This window comes from Schistosoma haematobium, chromosome ZW (assembly GCF_000699445.3).
Source record: "Schistosoma haematobium chromosome ZW, whole genome shotgun sequence".
Lineage (NCBI taxonomy): Eukaryota > Metazoa > Platyhelminthes > Trematoda > Strigeidida > Schistosomatidae > Schistosoma > Schistosoma haematobium.
The window spans coordinates 28,319,365-28,336,850 of record NC_067195.1 but is presented as its reverse complement, the minus strand read 5'-3'; the positions used below and the strand labels follow the sequence as shown (position 1 = coordinate 28,336,850).

At 36.8% G+C, this 17,486-nt stretch overlaps 1 protein-coding gene across 4 annotated transcripts; it reads left to right on the top strand.

Moving 5' to 3' along the window:
• The first annotated feature begins 455 nt into the window (after positions 1-455).
• TOP1_1 (DNA topoisomerase 1) lies at positions 456-10,199 on the top strand. Of its 4 annotated transcripts, none has more exons than XM_051210917.1 (10): positions 456-1,891; positions 1,932-2,094; positions 2,131-2,182; positions 2,215-2,589; positions 2,629-3,084; positions 3,121-3,264; positions 3,823-4,074; positions 4,117-4,359; positions 5,893-6,137; positions 7,319-10,199. In XM_051210917.1, coding segments are annotated over exons 1-10 (2,115 nt in total). In that variant the 5' UTR covers positions 456-1,890; the 3' UTR covers positions 7,503-10,199. The 4 variants fall into 4 exon arrangements, with proteins under 4 accessions (XP_051070945.1, XP_051070947.1, XP_051070944.1 ...); XM_051210919.1 differs by having other exon boundaries at positions 456-487; positions 7,319-8,235; XM_051210916.1 differs by having other exon boundaries at positions 456-487; positions 5,856-10,199.
• The last annotated feature ends 7,287 nt before the right edge of the window (positions 10,200-17,486 follow it).

Here is a 17,486-nt window from a genome sequence, read left to right as displayed (position 1 = left end):
TCATTCTGAGTTTTCTGAGTTGGAATACATTACATTTATAACAAGAAATTACAAACCATTCGGAATTTAATCCTCTCAAAACAACCCGACTCTGATCGACCTTTCTAGAAGCATATTTCACGATGAAACAACACCTAATCTTGTTAGTTTAAGTTAGTACCTCAGCAATTCACTGTTTCGTGACCAGTTTATGGTGTGTTCTTTGATGAGGATAATCAAGGCTGAATATAATGAAGTGTGGTTAACTGCTCCTTATTCATTATTTACGATGTCACATCAAACCATTCTTGTCGTTTTTCAAGACAATCAACTAAGAAATCGAATATTTCCCAAAACATTAGTCTTCAAAACATTTCGAAAATTAGTGAACTTTATATTTGAACTAATACAACTCTAGCTACTTGACTGTTGGTACTTCTGATTTTGTTTAGCAGCAGTTCGTTTGTTCGTATAATTGAAGTTCACCTGACTGTTGGCGCCAAACTGGGTACGTCCGTTCTTCTGTCATCTTGTTTTCTGCACAGATTATTTAGTAATATTTGTCATCAAAGCATTTGTATAGTGGTTGAGTGTCTTCTGCAGCATTTTATTCACTTCCGATGCCCTTCCATATTCCTTATAAGCCTGCTTACTATGAAGTGTCAACTCTTAGATTGTGACATCGTTGTACTCATTCCATTGTGACACGCCCTGATCAGGTTTTCTAGCCTTCAAGTCCAAACTACTTAGACTTCTAAAGCTTCTGCTTATCATGTGGTTTTTGACTAGCTGAGGTGCGAATTGAGTTTTCTGAAATTCAATAAGTAATACTGGATTCAAAGTTGCCCTGTTCAAACTTCCCATGTAAGCGGTTGACACATCCAAATAATAGCGTTAGCAATTTCCGCAACGTTTTTGTGATATACACCGTAGTTAAGTCTTGCTGTACTTAAATTAGCCGGGAAGTTTGTAAAGCCACGTTTTGCTAGTAATCCTTAAAATGAGTAGTCTTGCCTTAATTTCTAAGCTTAACTAAAACCAAAAAAGAAGCATCTTATTGTTTTTCACATATAACCTTTGGTCTAAATAACCCTGAGAACGTGTCTATATAGCCACAGTCACTGGGTACGATAATTATTTTCGAGATTTGACTTATGATTCTCTTTCGTTCCCGTTCGGTAAAAATGCCCCCTTTCACTACGTCTCCGTTAATCCTAGGGTTGTTATGCTTACGCTATTTATCTGAAAGCTTTGTTCAACACATACCACTATTCTGATTCATCTAGCTACATGGGGTTGCATTTGTCCCGCCGAAATGAGCTTGTTTTCTCCATACTGTCTGAATCTACATTGAAGCATACACACCATAAGTTACCTGAGGTCGAGCAAAGTTCATGATCTAGTCACTTTATTTAGTTTACTAAATGTAAATGAACAGAAACGGTCTCAAGATGCTTAAAATAATTCGGTTCTGTAACTTGCAATAGGATGTAGAGTTGGTTCAATTTCGGGAGCAATCGGTGATCCAAAAAACTAGTAACTTAAACTAAATCAAAGGGAAAAATGAACAACTAGGAATATTGGTTCTATAAGAAATGAGAATTTTCAGCTCTAACCAGACATACTTGTATAAATTGGATATATATTCACTCCTATATTGTGAAAATGCCCAACTCTTTTCCAAATAGAGTGCGGCTTTTCAATGATCATGATACAATTTCCAGTCAATAGGTCACAAGCTTGAATCCCACTTCATTTTGAGTATTTGGTAGTATACTACACCTCACAGAATATGGCTAAATTGAGTAAGTAAATCTGCATCGAACATCGTACAGGTAATACGTCACCATTGATGGCTTTACAGAAATCATCTGGATTCAGTAACTGCTTAACTGAAATATTTTGTTTCCCAGTATGAATATATGGTAAATCTTGACCATCATTTTTCATAGTGATGACTGGTGTTCTGAATAATGTGTCTCACGTTGGCAACGGGACTTCTAATGCTTCTATCAAAGCAGAAGTAGAAGACGACATCCCTTTATCTGAAAAGTTAAAGCGAAGTAGAATGCATTCGTCCTCTAGCGATGACGATGATATTCCTCTGTCTGCCAAGTAAGACATATTTGCTAGCTATCTACTTCGTCTCAGATTAGCCCAGATGTCCAAAAAGCCAAAATTGGAACCTCCAGTTTCTCCACAGGTAACTGATTTATTTTTCTAATACAGTCATAGCCTCGTAATAAAAGCCAAGGTGATCAAAGAAAAGAACATTCAAAGTCTTCAAATGAAAAGATTAAAAAAGAAAATACACTTAGTTCTCCTAGCAAAGTTAGAAAGCATGAAAAACCTGAAGAGGAAGTTTGGAGGTGGTGGGAAGAGCAAAAGAAAGATGACGGTGTCAAGTGGAAATTCTTAGAACATAAAGGTCCACTTTTCGCCCCTCCTTATGAACGCTTGCCTAGCTCTGTTCATTTTCACTATGATTCCAAACCTATCAAGTTATCGGATCTTGCAGAAGAAGTTGCAGGGTTTTACGCACGTATGTTGGATCATGATTATACCACAAAGGAAGTGTTCAACCACAACTTCTTCCGTGACTGGGTGAAAGTAAGTAATTTGTGTTTCATATCGGATTCCGTTAAATAGACAATGAATGAAGAAGAACGTCGAACCATTAAATCCCTTAGCAAATGCGATTTCCGCGAAATGCATCAATATTTTCTTAAGTTAAGTGAAGAAAGAAAAAACCGAACTAAGGAGGAAAAACAGAAGATAAAGGAAGAAAACTTACAAATTCAAAATGAATATGGCTACTGCATATTGGACGGACACAAGCAAAGAATCGGGAATTTCCGTATTGAACCTCCAGGCCTATTTCGAGGCCGTGGCAACCATCCTAAAATGGGCATGTTAAAAAAGCGTATTATGCCTGAAGATGTCATCATTAACTGCTCAAAAGACTCAAAAGTTCCTGCTCCTCCAAAAGGTCACAAGTGGAAAGAAGTAAGACATGACAACAGTGTTACTTGGCTGGCATGCTGGACTGAAAATATCCAAAATAGCTTCAAATACATAATGCTGAATCCATCCTCTCGTCTTAAGGTTGGTTATGCATCGAGATTAACAATTATTTTCCAGGGTGAAAAAGATTGGAAAAAGTACGAAACTGCTCGTTGCCTACACAAGGTAATCGACAAAATTAGAGCAGACTACCGAGCTGATTTCAAACACAAAGAAATGCGGATACGCCAGCGGGCTGTTGCACTATATTTTATCGATAAGGTAGATAACCCCTAACTTTTAAATTACTTTTATGCAATTATAAAAACATGAGTTTTCTGCAAATGTTTACCGTACGGATGGAATGTGACAGCTAATAACGAGCTAGTGTGATGATCGTCAATACAACAATCATTAAATGCATACTCAAAACCTTGTTATCTTTCCTTTTGTTTAGTTTCTACTTATTACAGAGATATGTTACTGATAAATGCCTTATTAAGCGTTCATTAAAAAGCCTTATATATACATGGGCTACATTGATGTTTTGAGTAAGGGTTCATATCACTCTTTGAAATGTTCTCCATTCTTTAATAGCACAAACGCCTCTCATAACAACAGTCAGGTAAAATACAGGGCTTAGATTTTCGAATTCGAAAATACAAAATATATGATTAAGTACCTCTTTTGGAGTGGCAACCTAATCATTAGTAAAGGAAACAGTTGTAAGTCTTGATATTATAATGGTTACTGCATCGTCTACGACTGTTACAACTCATGCTCCTGACGATCATATACAGCTACTTATGATTCTCGTCATTTTTCCACTTCCGATTGTAGTTGGCTCTTCGTGCTGGGAATGAAAAGGACGAGGATGAAGCTGATACTGTTGGTTGCTGTTCACTTCGCTACGAACACATAAAACTCCATGAAGAGTTGAACGGACAACCTTATGTTGTTGAATTCGATTTTTTAGGTAAAGACTCTATTCGCTATCAAAATGCTGTATCCGTTCCCAAACGCGTCTTCAAGAATGTCAAACTATTTCTGAAGAACAAAAAAGAAAATGATGATTTATTTGATCGACTTAATGTAGGTCTTTCAAGATTTTAGTATTATATACAAAACATTTAGACGAGTGTCCTGAATCAGTATTTACGAGAACTTATGGATGGTTTAACTGCCAAAGTATTTCGTACGTACAATGCAAGTCGAACTCTGGAAGAGCAGTTGGAACGGCTTACCAATCCTGATGATCCTCCTCATGCTAAACTTCTGGCATATAATCGAGCAAATCGAGCAGTTGCTGTTCTCTGTAACCATCAGCGTTCAGTTCCGAAATCTTTTGCAAAATCAATGGAGAATTTACAGAAAAAAGTATGTGAAATTTGTGCAAGTTATTTATAAATTTTATACCTAGCCTGTCATTGCTAAAAACCTTGTCTGTGTGGTTACTATCTTTTCAGTATTCGAATTAAACTGACTTTATAAGTGTTTACAACCTTAATTTTGAACCTGTAACATTAGCCTTTCCCTTACCTAGATTTGACCAGCATCAAAAATGAAAAGTTAATCCAGTTAGTTCACATTAAGTAATTATAAAATGTCTGTTCAACAGCCTTTTTTAATGCGCTCTAATAGTGGTGCTTATGGTATGCTTCCTTCTACTTAGTGAAGTGTAAGCTAAACTAAACACTTGTGTTTTTTCTTTGCACCACCAGAGGGATGTTGACATTTAATTGAGTACCATATTTACAAATCCCAACACTAATCCTATAATTTTCGATACCAGATACAAACTTTCCAAGAAATTGAAGTGTCCAAAAGAAGATGCATATTTCTAGCGACAGTATCCTGTAGCCAAAGTTGAATTTGAATGAAAAATATGTCAGACAGTAGTCGGTCCAAGTTATTAATTGACTACGCACCTGTCATTTTAGTTCGACTCAAAATACCTCTTTATCGTTTATTTTATTTTTCCACACTCATTCTCTTATTTTCCTGAAGTTTATTTTTAAAAATATAATGCATTTTTCTGGTAAATCCCAATTTATTGTTTGCCAAAATATTTAAATTGTCTTGTACAAACATGAGTGGTCTATGAAAGATCAAATTTATTAGTTCCTTGCTTACATTCTCGGGATGCTGGAGTTTAATATTTGTAAGCGAAATCCCTTTGCCTTGTTTTTAGACGATTGCCACCAAGGTTTATCTTCACTATTCGTCGAAAGAGACAAATGTCAACCAGTTTGCCCTGCCTTCCTTTATACAACAAATAGATAAAATGTTTCTCATCTACTGGTGATATTCATTTCATATTGTTATTACCGTTTAGCTTTGTCAATTTAACACAGTTTAATGTTGCGTCCAGTAAATATGCCCTACATTTTTATGGGTTAAGGGAAGTATGCCACCACTGAAATGCTCATGTTCTTAAAGATTGACAAAGTATTACCTTGTACAGAATAATTTTATGTGAAGGGTAACTGGAAAAGATGTCTGGTGATGTGTTCAGTTAAAAGCATACATGTTGTTCACCGTACCAACAGAAATACGTGTTAGGGCCTGATAAACGAATTCCTAAGTGTCTTCTGTTTGCTTTTTTATCTATTCTTTATTGGTTAGTAAGGTTTTTTTTTCATTTGACAATGCAATCACTCTAGCTAAATAGGGATTTTCGAACAATCTATAGTTTGTGGTGAATGTTAGATAGCACTACGATCATTACTACATAAGCATCGCTTTATTATTAGTGTTTTTTCATTGTAATAGATCAGGAGAATAAAAACTTGTTTACTGTATATTTCGTTTCGATCCTTTTCAAAATTTATATGTATCTAAATCTGTGTTTGCACTGATTTCATATTTTGAAGGTTCAAATACCGTACAATTCCTCATCTTATATTGCAGATCGATGCAAAACGTGAGCAAATTTCGGAAATAACTTCTGAAGCTAAACAAATAAAAGCAGATTACAAAAATCACAAACAAGCATCCAAGAAGGTCGCTTATGAAAAGCTGAAGAAACGCTTAGCATCTGCTAAAGAGGCTTTATCAAAATTGCAGCTTCAAGCAACTGATCGAGATGAAAATAAAGAGATCGCTCTCAGTACAAGTAAACTGAACTACCTCGATCCTCGGATTTCAGTTGCTTGGTAAGATGTGTTGTATTGGTCTAGCAGAATATCATTCATTCAAAAGATCATATTCCTTATGGCTATATGTATATATAAGCCTCTTCACAATTTTCAGCTTCGTTTGACGTCTGGAAAATGACGCTAGTGGTCATTCAAAGCATCCACCAGGAAATTGTTTTTGGTGAATCGTTCGCAAATCCACCACACTAATGCTCAAATTAAAGCTCAAGCTTTCATTTGCGTTTATCATATTTTTAAATGTTTGCTTAGGGTCATTAACTATTTTCTCGGTGTGAGATGTTCCTCCAGAATTTCGACACCATTTAGAGTATTTAGTAAAAATATTGGCATTTCGGAACAGACTTCTCATCCTACTTCAATTCAATACATTCAGCATTCATTTCAGACTTTACATATTAAACATTAACAAAGAAATAAGTACACGAGCTTAAAACATTCCACATAATTTAAATATCTAGTGGATTTCATTTATGGAATAGGTTGGAGAATGTCAAACAAGTTTTCTGTATTCTCGTTAACAATAGACTGTCCAGGAGCTGATTCTAGAAAACGGTGTAAAACAGTAGATCTTAAACTCAGAACTATTTAATTCTTATCTATGTGATCAGTCGTAATTGTTTCGCCTCATGTATTTTCGCTTTAGACTTCTTATCATATCTACTCATGTGGCGAGTTGATACTTTCGTGGCACTATATTTTTCAAATACGATAGCATCAGCTATTGTTATAGGTTCACTAGAAAACACAACTAATAATTTCGTCATGCTATATGTAAAAATGTCCAGCGCTGAACAGCCTAAGGTCGAAATTCTTTCACATGTTTTTTTTATTCTCTCATGGCTAATAAGAACATCAATAATACAACTCGTCTGGCCTACCATTTGAAAAAATAAGCGATCGTATAATCATAGGTGAATAATTTCTAAATTCCAGGCTTGTTCTCCAAGCGGGAGATGTTTATTTTTCTGAATATAAAGTTAGACCATTATTGCTATAGCCTGTTTATACAAATATCACCTTAACTGTAGACCATAAAGGAAATACATTGTGTTGTATTATTACAACCAATTATCCCAATTTCATTTTTCTCGGTTCCAATCAGCTCCACATGTGTTGATCTTTGTTTTTGCTAGTTATCTATTTTCAAGTCGCAATTATTTTGTATTCCTTTTAAAAAGGTGTAAAAAGTATAACGTTCCTATTGAGAAAATTTTTAACAGAACTCAAAGAGAAAAATTCCAATGGGCAATAGATATGGCTACATGTGACTACAAGTTTTTAGACGTTGATTCAGATAGAAGTACAAACAAACTCAAAGCTGAGGAAAGTGATGATGAAGATATGATTGACGACGAAGACTGAGCAAGAAAAGAAAATACTTCCATACAATGTTTCCAACATTAGTCTATTTCATAATCTTAATTGTATGATTATGTTAAAGTTGTTAACTGGTTCTACTCTAATATGAGTAATCTCCACGTGTATTTTTGTCAGGTCACAAAACTCCAATGTAATTTTATCCTGAAGCGTTTACGGCACATTTGTGTCCTCTTATGTTTTTTGTACTAAATTGTCTCTTCTAAACTCATCAAATATACTGGAAACCTTTTCAAACAAATCCAGACGATTTCGCTTTCTTGATAACCATGTAGGAATTTTGCAATGTTATACTTAGTATATTATGATGTTATAGTGGCAACATATACCACTAATTAATAATAAATATTCGCAGCTATAGCTATCTTTCACCATTCTTTGTGAATGAATATAATGTATTTTCACGAAAAATGAGTTTATCATGCCTTCAAATCTTTGAATGAAATACCTTTTACGACTCTGAAGGTAGTTGTTTCACTTCAGGATTTCTATTACTTTCCCGTTTTTCTTGTATTAGCTTTATCATGCATTCACTTATTGTATGGGATCTATGTACGTATAATTTAGTGTGAAGCCACATTATCTTTACTCGATCATTTGTGTTTTTATGTATTTACTTATTACTGATTTTTCATGATAGTTCATTTACGGAAACCTTGGTGTTATTACAGTAATGAATTTTGTTGTATTCATTTTGAATATACTGTTCATGTGATAACCTGTTAACCATTCTTTTCCCCTGGATTGTTTAGAGTAGCTTCGTATGGGTCCTTAACATATTAACTATAGTTACGTACATATTAGGTACCTCAATAATCATTGATATCACAGTACTTTTAATTCACGATGTAATATATTGTATGCACCCTTTCTTCCTTCCATATCGAATAATCATGGATAAAAAGTGACGGTATCGGTATGCCATACCCTTTAACAGTTCAGCACATGATTACTATCCGGACTACACATTTTATACTATCGAAACATGTTTATGCTCAAATAGTCACTGATAATTTATTTACAGGGATTTATTGATGCAGCTATTTTAGACTACTTCACTCCCTATCCTTAGTTCAGATGTTCATGCAGGCCAGTCTTGAAGCAACAACTTGGATTTGGAGGGGGAGAAATGCATCTCAAACATTCTGGCATTGTTGCTCAGTGCTACCAAAACTCCGCATTTTATCAGCGTCCTCACCAAACAGGACCATACCATCTGTGAATTCTAGGTCAATAAGTGAACCTCCTGGAAAGGGATCGATTCCCGAAAATTCAGACGACGAGAACGTTATTTCCGGCAGTAGGTCTTTGACGAAATTAAACAAAAACAGGTAGTGGACAGCCTTGACGGACACCACTTGAGGTTGCCAAATTAGATCACAGTTCTCCATAAGTTCTTACTCGACTAGTGGTGTTTGAGTAAAGAGCCTTCGCAAGATTTATGTACTTGTGAGGTACATCTTTCAATGACAAACATTGCCACAGAACCTCTCGGTCTACAGAGTGAAATGTTGCTTTTGAGTCAAGAAAAACTATCATTGTCGGACGCCGATAAGCATGCATGTGTTCTAGTATCTGACGAATGGTGAATATGTGGTCGATACAGACACGACCAGGTCTGAAGCCAGCCTGGATTCCTCGTGTTTGCATTTCACGAGTCTTTGTCAGGCGTCCGATAATTACTGAGGTTAGTATTTTAGATGCTACGTTAGTCAAACTAATCCCTCTATACTTACCACAGGATGATTTCAGCCTTTTCTTTATGTATTGGGACTCAGTGATTGCGACCAGTCAGATCGGATTACAGCCAATTCACAAATTTTAGCTAAAATATTAGTCAACCTAATCGCTAAGACTGGACCACCATACCTGAAGACCTCTGGAGCCAATCCATCTGGACCAGCTGCTCTTCTTTGTTTGTTTGGGAATGGTGGGTAGTTGTAGAGTAGCTCAAGGCCAGCTGAACTGCTCCTTAGAGTGTTCCAAACGTTTGGGCTGATAGCATATAAGAGTGTCCTCGTTTTCCGAGATAGTTTCATTTACACTTGACTTCTTAATTCTAGTTTCTTTTATTAGTCTGAAAAGCTGTCTGGTGTTACCTACAGCTACTGTCTATTCCATCTCTTTTGCTTTCGTTGCCCACCACTACTCACGGTCGTTCCTTAGACTTTTGCTTACCCAAGATCTGATATTTCATCGCTCTTCGTGTTGAGTCTGATGGGATGAGTTTACGAGAATCCATCAGTGCAATAGACCTTGAGGAAATCCATTGGTTCTTTGTAACCCTGTAGTTTAAATCACTAACAGATGTCGCTGCTGTTCCCATAGCTGCTTGTGTATCTTTCCAAGCAACATCTGGGTCAGCCTTGTTTTCAGAACTACCTATGTGTGACCTCAGTTGTTCCTGGAATATGCCTTTGGCCTTCTCATCGTTGAGTTCAACTCTAATGGGTCTCCTTAGTATGACCTCTGCGTTTAGTGAGGCGCAAGCAAATACGTGCTCGTATTAGAGCTTGGTCAGAGTCTAAACATGTACTCCGAGACGATTGGCAGTCTTCTATTGAGCCTCTCCAACGATGACTAATGGCAATGTGTTCTATCTGAGTCCATCCTTGGTTTGGTGCAGGAGGTTGCCATTGTCCCGATAAGCATAATGAATGGTAACTTTTGTGATCCATTTATGGACCAATAATAAACGTATATTTTTACCGTATAATTGTTAAATAACTAAACTATGCATATTCACATTCTTCTTATCATAAGCTTTATTTTGACCTATGAACTATTATTATACGTCTTACCATTCTTGAATTATGCCCTGTCTATTAATCACTACCTCTCTCATTCACAGCCACTTTTGGCCAAATCTTATACAAATGTTATTTTCTATTTTATGGTACGTTGTGGTCTGTTTGTTTGGTATATAAATGATTCGTATCGCAGAGGCTGGGATTGATGTTCTGGACTTAACTGGCTGGGCTAGGCGGAAAACAGGACCAATAAGGACTCTAGACTGCTCGTACGTGTTTACGCGTCATTGGTCTGGTCGATAATTCACTGTTCTCTGATTGGCGGTATCACCACGTTATACATTAACAGGGCGCGCGGGTTACAAGTTATAACAGCCATGCTAGACGATGTCCTTACTTATGCTTAATATTAGTGCTTGCTAAAAATGAACGATTATCTGAGATCAGTTGCAACAGGTGGTTGCCGTTATCTGTTCGTCGAGCCGGAATACTAAAGTCTTTCTATTTAGTTTGAGCTACCTACCTGAGTATTGAAGTCACCTGCTACGAGTACTATATCTGAGCGTTTACCTTTCTGAAGAAGTTCGAACAGCTTTCTGTAAAATTCATCTTTCACATCATCTGAGCTGCAGTCAGTGGGAGCGTAGGCAGAAACGACGAAAAGGCAACGACGTGTGTCCCTATCCTTCCGAGTTCCTACGGAGCCGTTTAGCCGAACAGGACATAGGAGACTGTTAACGAGGATCCATTCTAACACCACTTGCTCTGCCGTCGTGCTCAGTGCCATGGCTACACCTGCCAGTTCACGTAAACTAGCCATCGGGTCGCTAGATAAACGGGGTGTATATTTCGTCGGTTCCCTGTGTTGGCGAGGTGAGATCAAGTGAATGACCACACTAGAATCCTGTATGCGTGTTTCGGAGACACAGCATACATCAATGGTACGAGATTCTAGGATTCTAGTCAAGGAGGCCTGCTGGGCGATTCGACATAGTGTGTGTACGTTGAAGGCTTCAATGTGTAGTTTGGAGCGAGGTTTCAGTAGACCTGCGACAGTGTTTCGCCTACTAGAATCGTCGGCCATGATGACACATGAGAAGGAAGCCAAAAGGGGAAGTTTAGAGTTGAAAGTCGAGGTAGGTGGAGTAACAGGATATGAAGAGGGAGGTTGATTATTAATACAGTGGTCTTGAGTGCTGTTAGGGTTGTGAGGTAGGTTATCACTTCCTGGTTGCCCATGCTGTGAAGGGTTCTTCTAGAGGTACCTGAAGAGGAAATTGGATTAGGGGTGGTCTTAGTGACCTGAGAGTGTGATCGCAGTGCCCAAGGGACAACTGCTTGAAGCCGGTCACATACGGCCTTTTATGAGTGGCTTTCGTGTTAGCTCCGTAATTGATGAGGCCTTACTATCGGTGCGGAAACCCGTGGGACAAGGTGGTGTGCATTTTTAGGGCCGGCCTTTTCTAACCCCACTCCTCCTTGTGGGAAGGCAGCATCGCTGTTACGTTGGTTGTCTGAAGGAAATACCTTACAGCTGTCACACTGTACAGTCAGCAGTACGACTTCGCCCTCGATCTTTAGGTTTGCTGCTTTTAGTCTTACCACTCTTCAACTTACCTGTCTGGCATGGTAGGACCTTGAGGAACGATTGTTCCAGCCAGTATAGCTCGGTTGGTTCATTAAGATAGGCAAACCCGACCACCACTTTTGGACTTTACCATGTGTTGTTTAAAATTATTTCAGAAGAACGACTAAAGCATCAGTATTGTTTTCTTTAAGAAAATGTGTAAGTGTAACAAGAATTTTTTGTTTATAGTGGCTGGATACACAATACAGGAATATATACAGAAATCAATAAGGAAACAGTATCTTGAAGTTATTGTTATCAATTACGATTTCATAGGTAATGCATAGTTTGATGACTGTCAAAATGAGCAATTAGGACGGTGATCAATAAATAATAGTAGTTTTTTCTAATAAAATAAAGTGCTTATACACGAACCATTTACAAAGGTATGATTCGATGTTATAAGTAATTGGAAGTTATCAATTTCATGGTCACTATAATTACTTGTAATCTGACTTTGGCTTAATTCTTGCCCACTTTATATATGCACTCCCGGACTCAATCGAAGTCGAGAATTAATTGCTCAGGAAACGACTTCGATTAAGCGCGTTCATTAATTATCGTGGCTCTGGAGGAGGTTTGAACGTTTACTTTAGCTGCATGCATCCAAAGAATCTCAGACTTAAACAAACAGACAGAAATTATACTGGTGACCAAAATGCTAAATTCATTGAATTTCCACGTTTCATGGGGTTTGTATTGTGTTTGTGTTGTTTGGTAGCCCTATATTCTGACGTTTGTCCATTTGAGGTCTTCGGATCAACAATTGTGTTTTCGTGAGAGATTGTTGCTCGGTCACATTTCAAATAAATGAAAAAAATCTATCGGACACTCGTTCATGGTATACATTCCTGGGTATAGCAACTAACTGAATGTAAATTATGACTGAGTAAATTATCTTAAATTCAAATAAACCTGTCATCGTGCTGAACTCTCCATGTTATCACGTCTTTGATTGACGGCAAGTGTGTACAATACTCATTTTGTATATTTAGATTACTATTCCCTGTGAGACAAGCATATCTTGCGTTTCACCGACCAATTAATTCACCACTGTGAATTGGTTGACGTCAATCAGCCCCACCTTGGCACTAAAATATCAAACCGAACTAGATCCTAAGGAAGCTTACACCTGCCGGAAAATTGTTACTGAACATTTGGTGTTTTTACAAGGTGCCATAGAAATATTCTGTAACTTCGTTTGGGATTCCGCAAGACGTGCGTTACATAACTTTTTTCCAACTTCTTGATGCATATCGGCCTATTCCGAATGTTTGCGAATACAGCAGTGAGCACAAATCTTATACTTGCTGATCGCTGTGCCTAGTAACTTTTCTGTGTTCCGTTCTAAGTATCCAGTCAAATTATTATAGTTCCCAGTGATCGTCACTCTAATTTAGTAGTTATGGAGTTAATAGATCCCGTCTAGTATGGTAATTATGTAATTTGATTAACTGGAGAAAGATCTAATTTATGCTTTCGATTCATTGCTATCCAATCCAACAGTGGGAGAACACGGCTTATGAATTCTGTAAAAATAACTAATATTGTTTTTTTTGTACTAGAATTTTTATCCTTTTAACTTCCTTGTCATTTCGTTATTTAATTAAACATATTCTTAGCGTCATTAAAAAAGTATGTTCTCGTTCTCAATCATCCAATTCATCTAAGTTCTAGATCAATATAGCCACGTATGAATACAGTTATATCAGGCAGCTAAGTGTAAAGGTGATGGGATGTCAATATAGTGACCATCATCTCGTTAAAAAACACATCAGTTAGACTAGGCTTTTTTTAATTATACATCAGAAAGCAGTATTCTTGCGAAGTTATTACTGTCTTCAGAACCCATCAGAAATAACACAATCATTTCTAAACCAGAAGAAGATTTGGGCAGTGTTGATAAATTTATTCATTCTATTTATATCTTGAAATTGACATCGAATAAAATTCCAAAGAGTGTTGGTCGTCATATTCCAGATCATTCACTTGCGAAGAGAAGCCTTAGTATATCTATGATTCAATCTTAAAATGTTAAACAATCCCAAATAATCAATTGAGGGTCGGGACGTGTAATTATTGTGCATCCTTTAAACGATCAACATCAACAAGAAGGTATACGTATGTTTGCATTTACTAGTGTGACCTTTTATCTAAATGGTTTTTTATGTCTATTATTGGATACATAGCAAATAACATCTCTCATTATGTAGTAAAACTTAGAGTGACTCTGGTTTTGGTCCATCTCGAACAATAGCAGTTAATTAATTCAATGACGTACACTTGAAGAAAGCAAGTCAATCACTGAGATTAACGAACAGCAAAACAGGTGGATATAGAACTTTGAGGATCTGGACAGATCACCCTACTATACCCATCAGGTATCGAAGCAGTATCTACAGACCTTCCTCCAGTAGAAGCCCAACTTCGTGGTTGACAGTACGGATTTCGTAGGGATCGGTTATGCACATACCAAATTGCGACATTACGGATCATTGTGAAACAATCAAATGAGTGAAATTCATCACTACAAATTAACTTCCTTGACCGTGAGAAGGCGTTCGACAGAGCATACAGGAGAACCCTACGGAAACTTCATCGACACTATGGTGTAGCTGAGATCTTTAAAATAATACGGATTTCATACCATTGAATACACTACAAGGTCACGTATGGAGAGCAGCTGACAGATATATTCCGAATGAAGACCGGTATCAAACAAGGATGATTACTCTCACTCCTCCTCTTTCTTCTGATAGTTAACTGGATTATGAAGACCTACACATTTCAGACGAAGCAAAGAATACAATGGACAACTTGGATGCAACTAGACGATCTTGACTCCTCAGATGACCTAGCTCTTCTATCCCATACACCGCAACAAATTCAGGTGAAGGCAGCCAGTATAGCAGCAGTGCGCCTCAATATACATAAGGGAAAAAACAAGATCCTGTAATACAATACAGTGAACATCAGTCAAATCAATCTTGATGGAGAAACTCAGAAAGAGGTGGAATGCTTTACGTACCTGGACAGCACCATCGATAAACAAGGAGAATCTGATAAAGATATAAAGGCATGGGTTGCTGAAGCGAGGGAAACATTCCCACAACTGGAGAACATACAGAGCCCAATACAACTGTTAGATAACATCAAAGTCAGAATCTACAATCCAAACGTCAAGACAGTTCTGCTGTACAGCGCTGAAATTTGAAGAACAACCACAACCATCATCGAAATATACAGGTATTTATAAACAGTTATCTACGCAAGATACTGCAGATCCGTTGGCCAGATACCGTCAGCAATAGCCTACTATGGGAGGGAACAAATCAACTTCCAGTTGAAGAGGAAATTAAGAAAGGATGCTGGAGGTGGATAGAATATACATTGATGAAATGATCAACCTGTATCATTAGGCAAGCCCTGAATTTGAATGCCGAAAAGAAAAGGAAAAGTGGCAGACCAAAGAGTACATTTCCTCAGGGATTGGAGTCAGACATCAAAGGAATGAGTAGCACTTGAAAACAACTGGAATGGATAGCCTATGACAGTTGGTTGGAGGATCCTGGTCGTAGGCCTATGCTGCCTTTCCATAAGCTTTTGGATGTCAGTTAATAGCCATTTCTCATCAATTTCTCATTCATTAGCTTGTCATTTTACTTAATAATTTGGCTAATGTAAACAGGAATTGGAATCCACATTGATATTGTTAATTTATTGTAGCGTATTGTAATTAACAATCGTTTTCCTTAATCTAATAATGCTTTGTATACTTAGTATAATTACCAATTTTCAAAATTAGACTAATTCTTTCTGAACAACGATTTATTTTTAACAGTAACAGAGGGCTTAGTTATTAGTTGTGAAATCTCTGAAAAGTAGTGACCTGAGCAACATTAAACGGCAACTTGAAGTATTTATATCCATCAGGTTTAGTTACTTGTAAGTAGCATAAATTATTCAGATATATTTTGTGAGTAGAATGTAATCCTATTTTTTTGTTTCTTTCTATCCACTTAGCTAAAAGTGGTTTAAAAATGAGTTATTTTGAAGTAGATTCAGCAGTGATAGTCACCGTTTTATCAAATAACATAGTTCATGATATCAAAGCCATAAAACAACATCATTCATTTGGGCTTTTTACATTAAGCTCTGAACTTGTTTTCGCTGAAACAATGTTTATAAATCATCCAAAGGTTTATCAAGAACTGTTTTATTGTCAATTATTGCTACGAACTTGAAGAGTTATTCGGAATTGAAATCTGTAAGAAATCTAAATCTTAAGAATAGAATCTACCTGTTGTCCAAATGCGCATCAATTGATCAGGGCTTGCCAATAGACAAAAACACTTAAATCCTTAATTATTACGTTACCCAAAATCTTTCATCCCATCTATACAATGCTGTATTGTCACAAGAATCAGAAGGGATGGTGAGGAACTATAATTTTTAGTTTATATCTGAGTACGGTCAGATCAACATGCAACAATAATCAAAACGAACTATCGCCTTATGTACATCTCCTGATTATTTTTGAGCTATTTGTTCTCCCCTCATTTATAATCTGGTTTATTAAATTTTATTCCATTTTTTCTAGATTGTTATTCTTCTGCATTAGATCGATGGACATGAGGTTTATAATTATTTTAACAATATGCGCCATTTCTTTAGGTCAAAAGACACCACCACTCAGTTAATGATTCAATGAAATAAATTAGTTTTATCATATGTCTATAAATCAAATGGGTTATTCCTATAAGTCGGATGTTTAACAACTGGGGATTAACTGATATATGCTCAGTTATACTAAGTAACTGAATTAATTCACTGAATCAATTGGATCAACACATGTATATATATAAATATCTTCCATTGGCTTATTTGGATATACAATAATGTAAATAATAGCTTTAAAATCCAGAAAAATAACTGAATAAATTCCAGGCTATAAACTTGATTGTATTAAAATAATACATTACATCTAGTAGATATATATGATTCGGATGAGAGTTATTTCCTTCAATTAACCCCCACATAAAATATTGTCCAGTGTAATTATTGTTATTCTAAGCAAAGACAGATAGGAGCTAGCACTGGAATCCAGGACGCGCGTTTCGTCCTATTTGGGACTCGTCAGCTGGATGCAGCAGCATCCCCGTGTTGATGTCCACTCCGGGACTCGAATCCAGTACCGTTCGCTTTAAACACCATCGCGTTATCCACTTAGCTACTGAGTCCTGATAGCCACTTGCTTGTGCAGTGAGGTGAAGTTTAAATTCACTTGATATTATTTTACTTGTATCTTCCCAGAGTGAATATCAACTCTGTGATGCAGGTACATCCAGCTGACGAGTCCCAAATAGTACGAAACGTGCGTCCTGGATTCCACTACTAGCCACTATCCATCTTTGTTTAAAAAGCTTGTGACTTAATGCTATATCGAGGCAATCCACATAGGATGCACATATGCTAACATGAGACTGATCAATCGCAGTCCCAAATAACAATGGGAAGATACAAGTAAAACAACACCAAGTGAATTTAATGCTATTTTAATTTATTTACTCTGATAAAAACCAAGCAGTTACT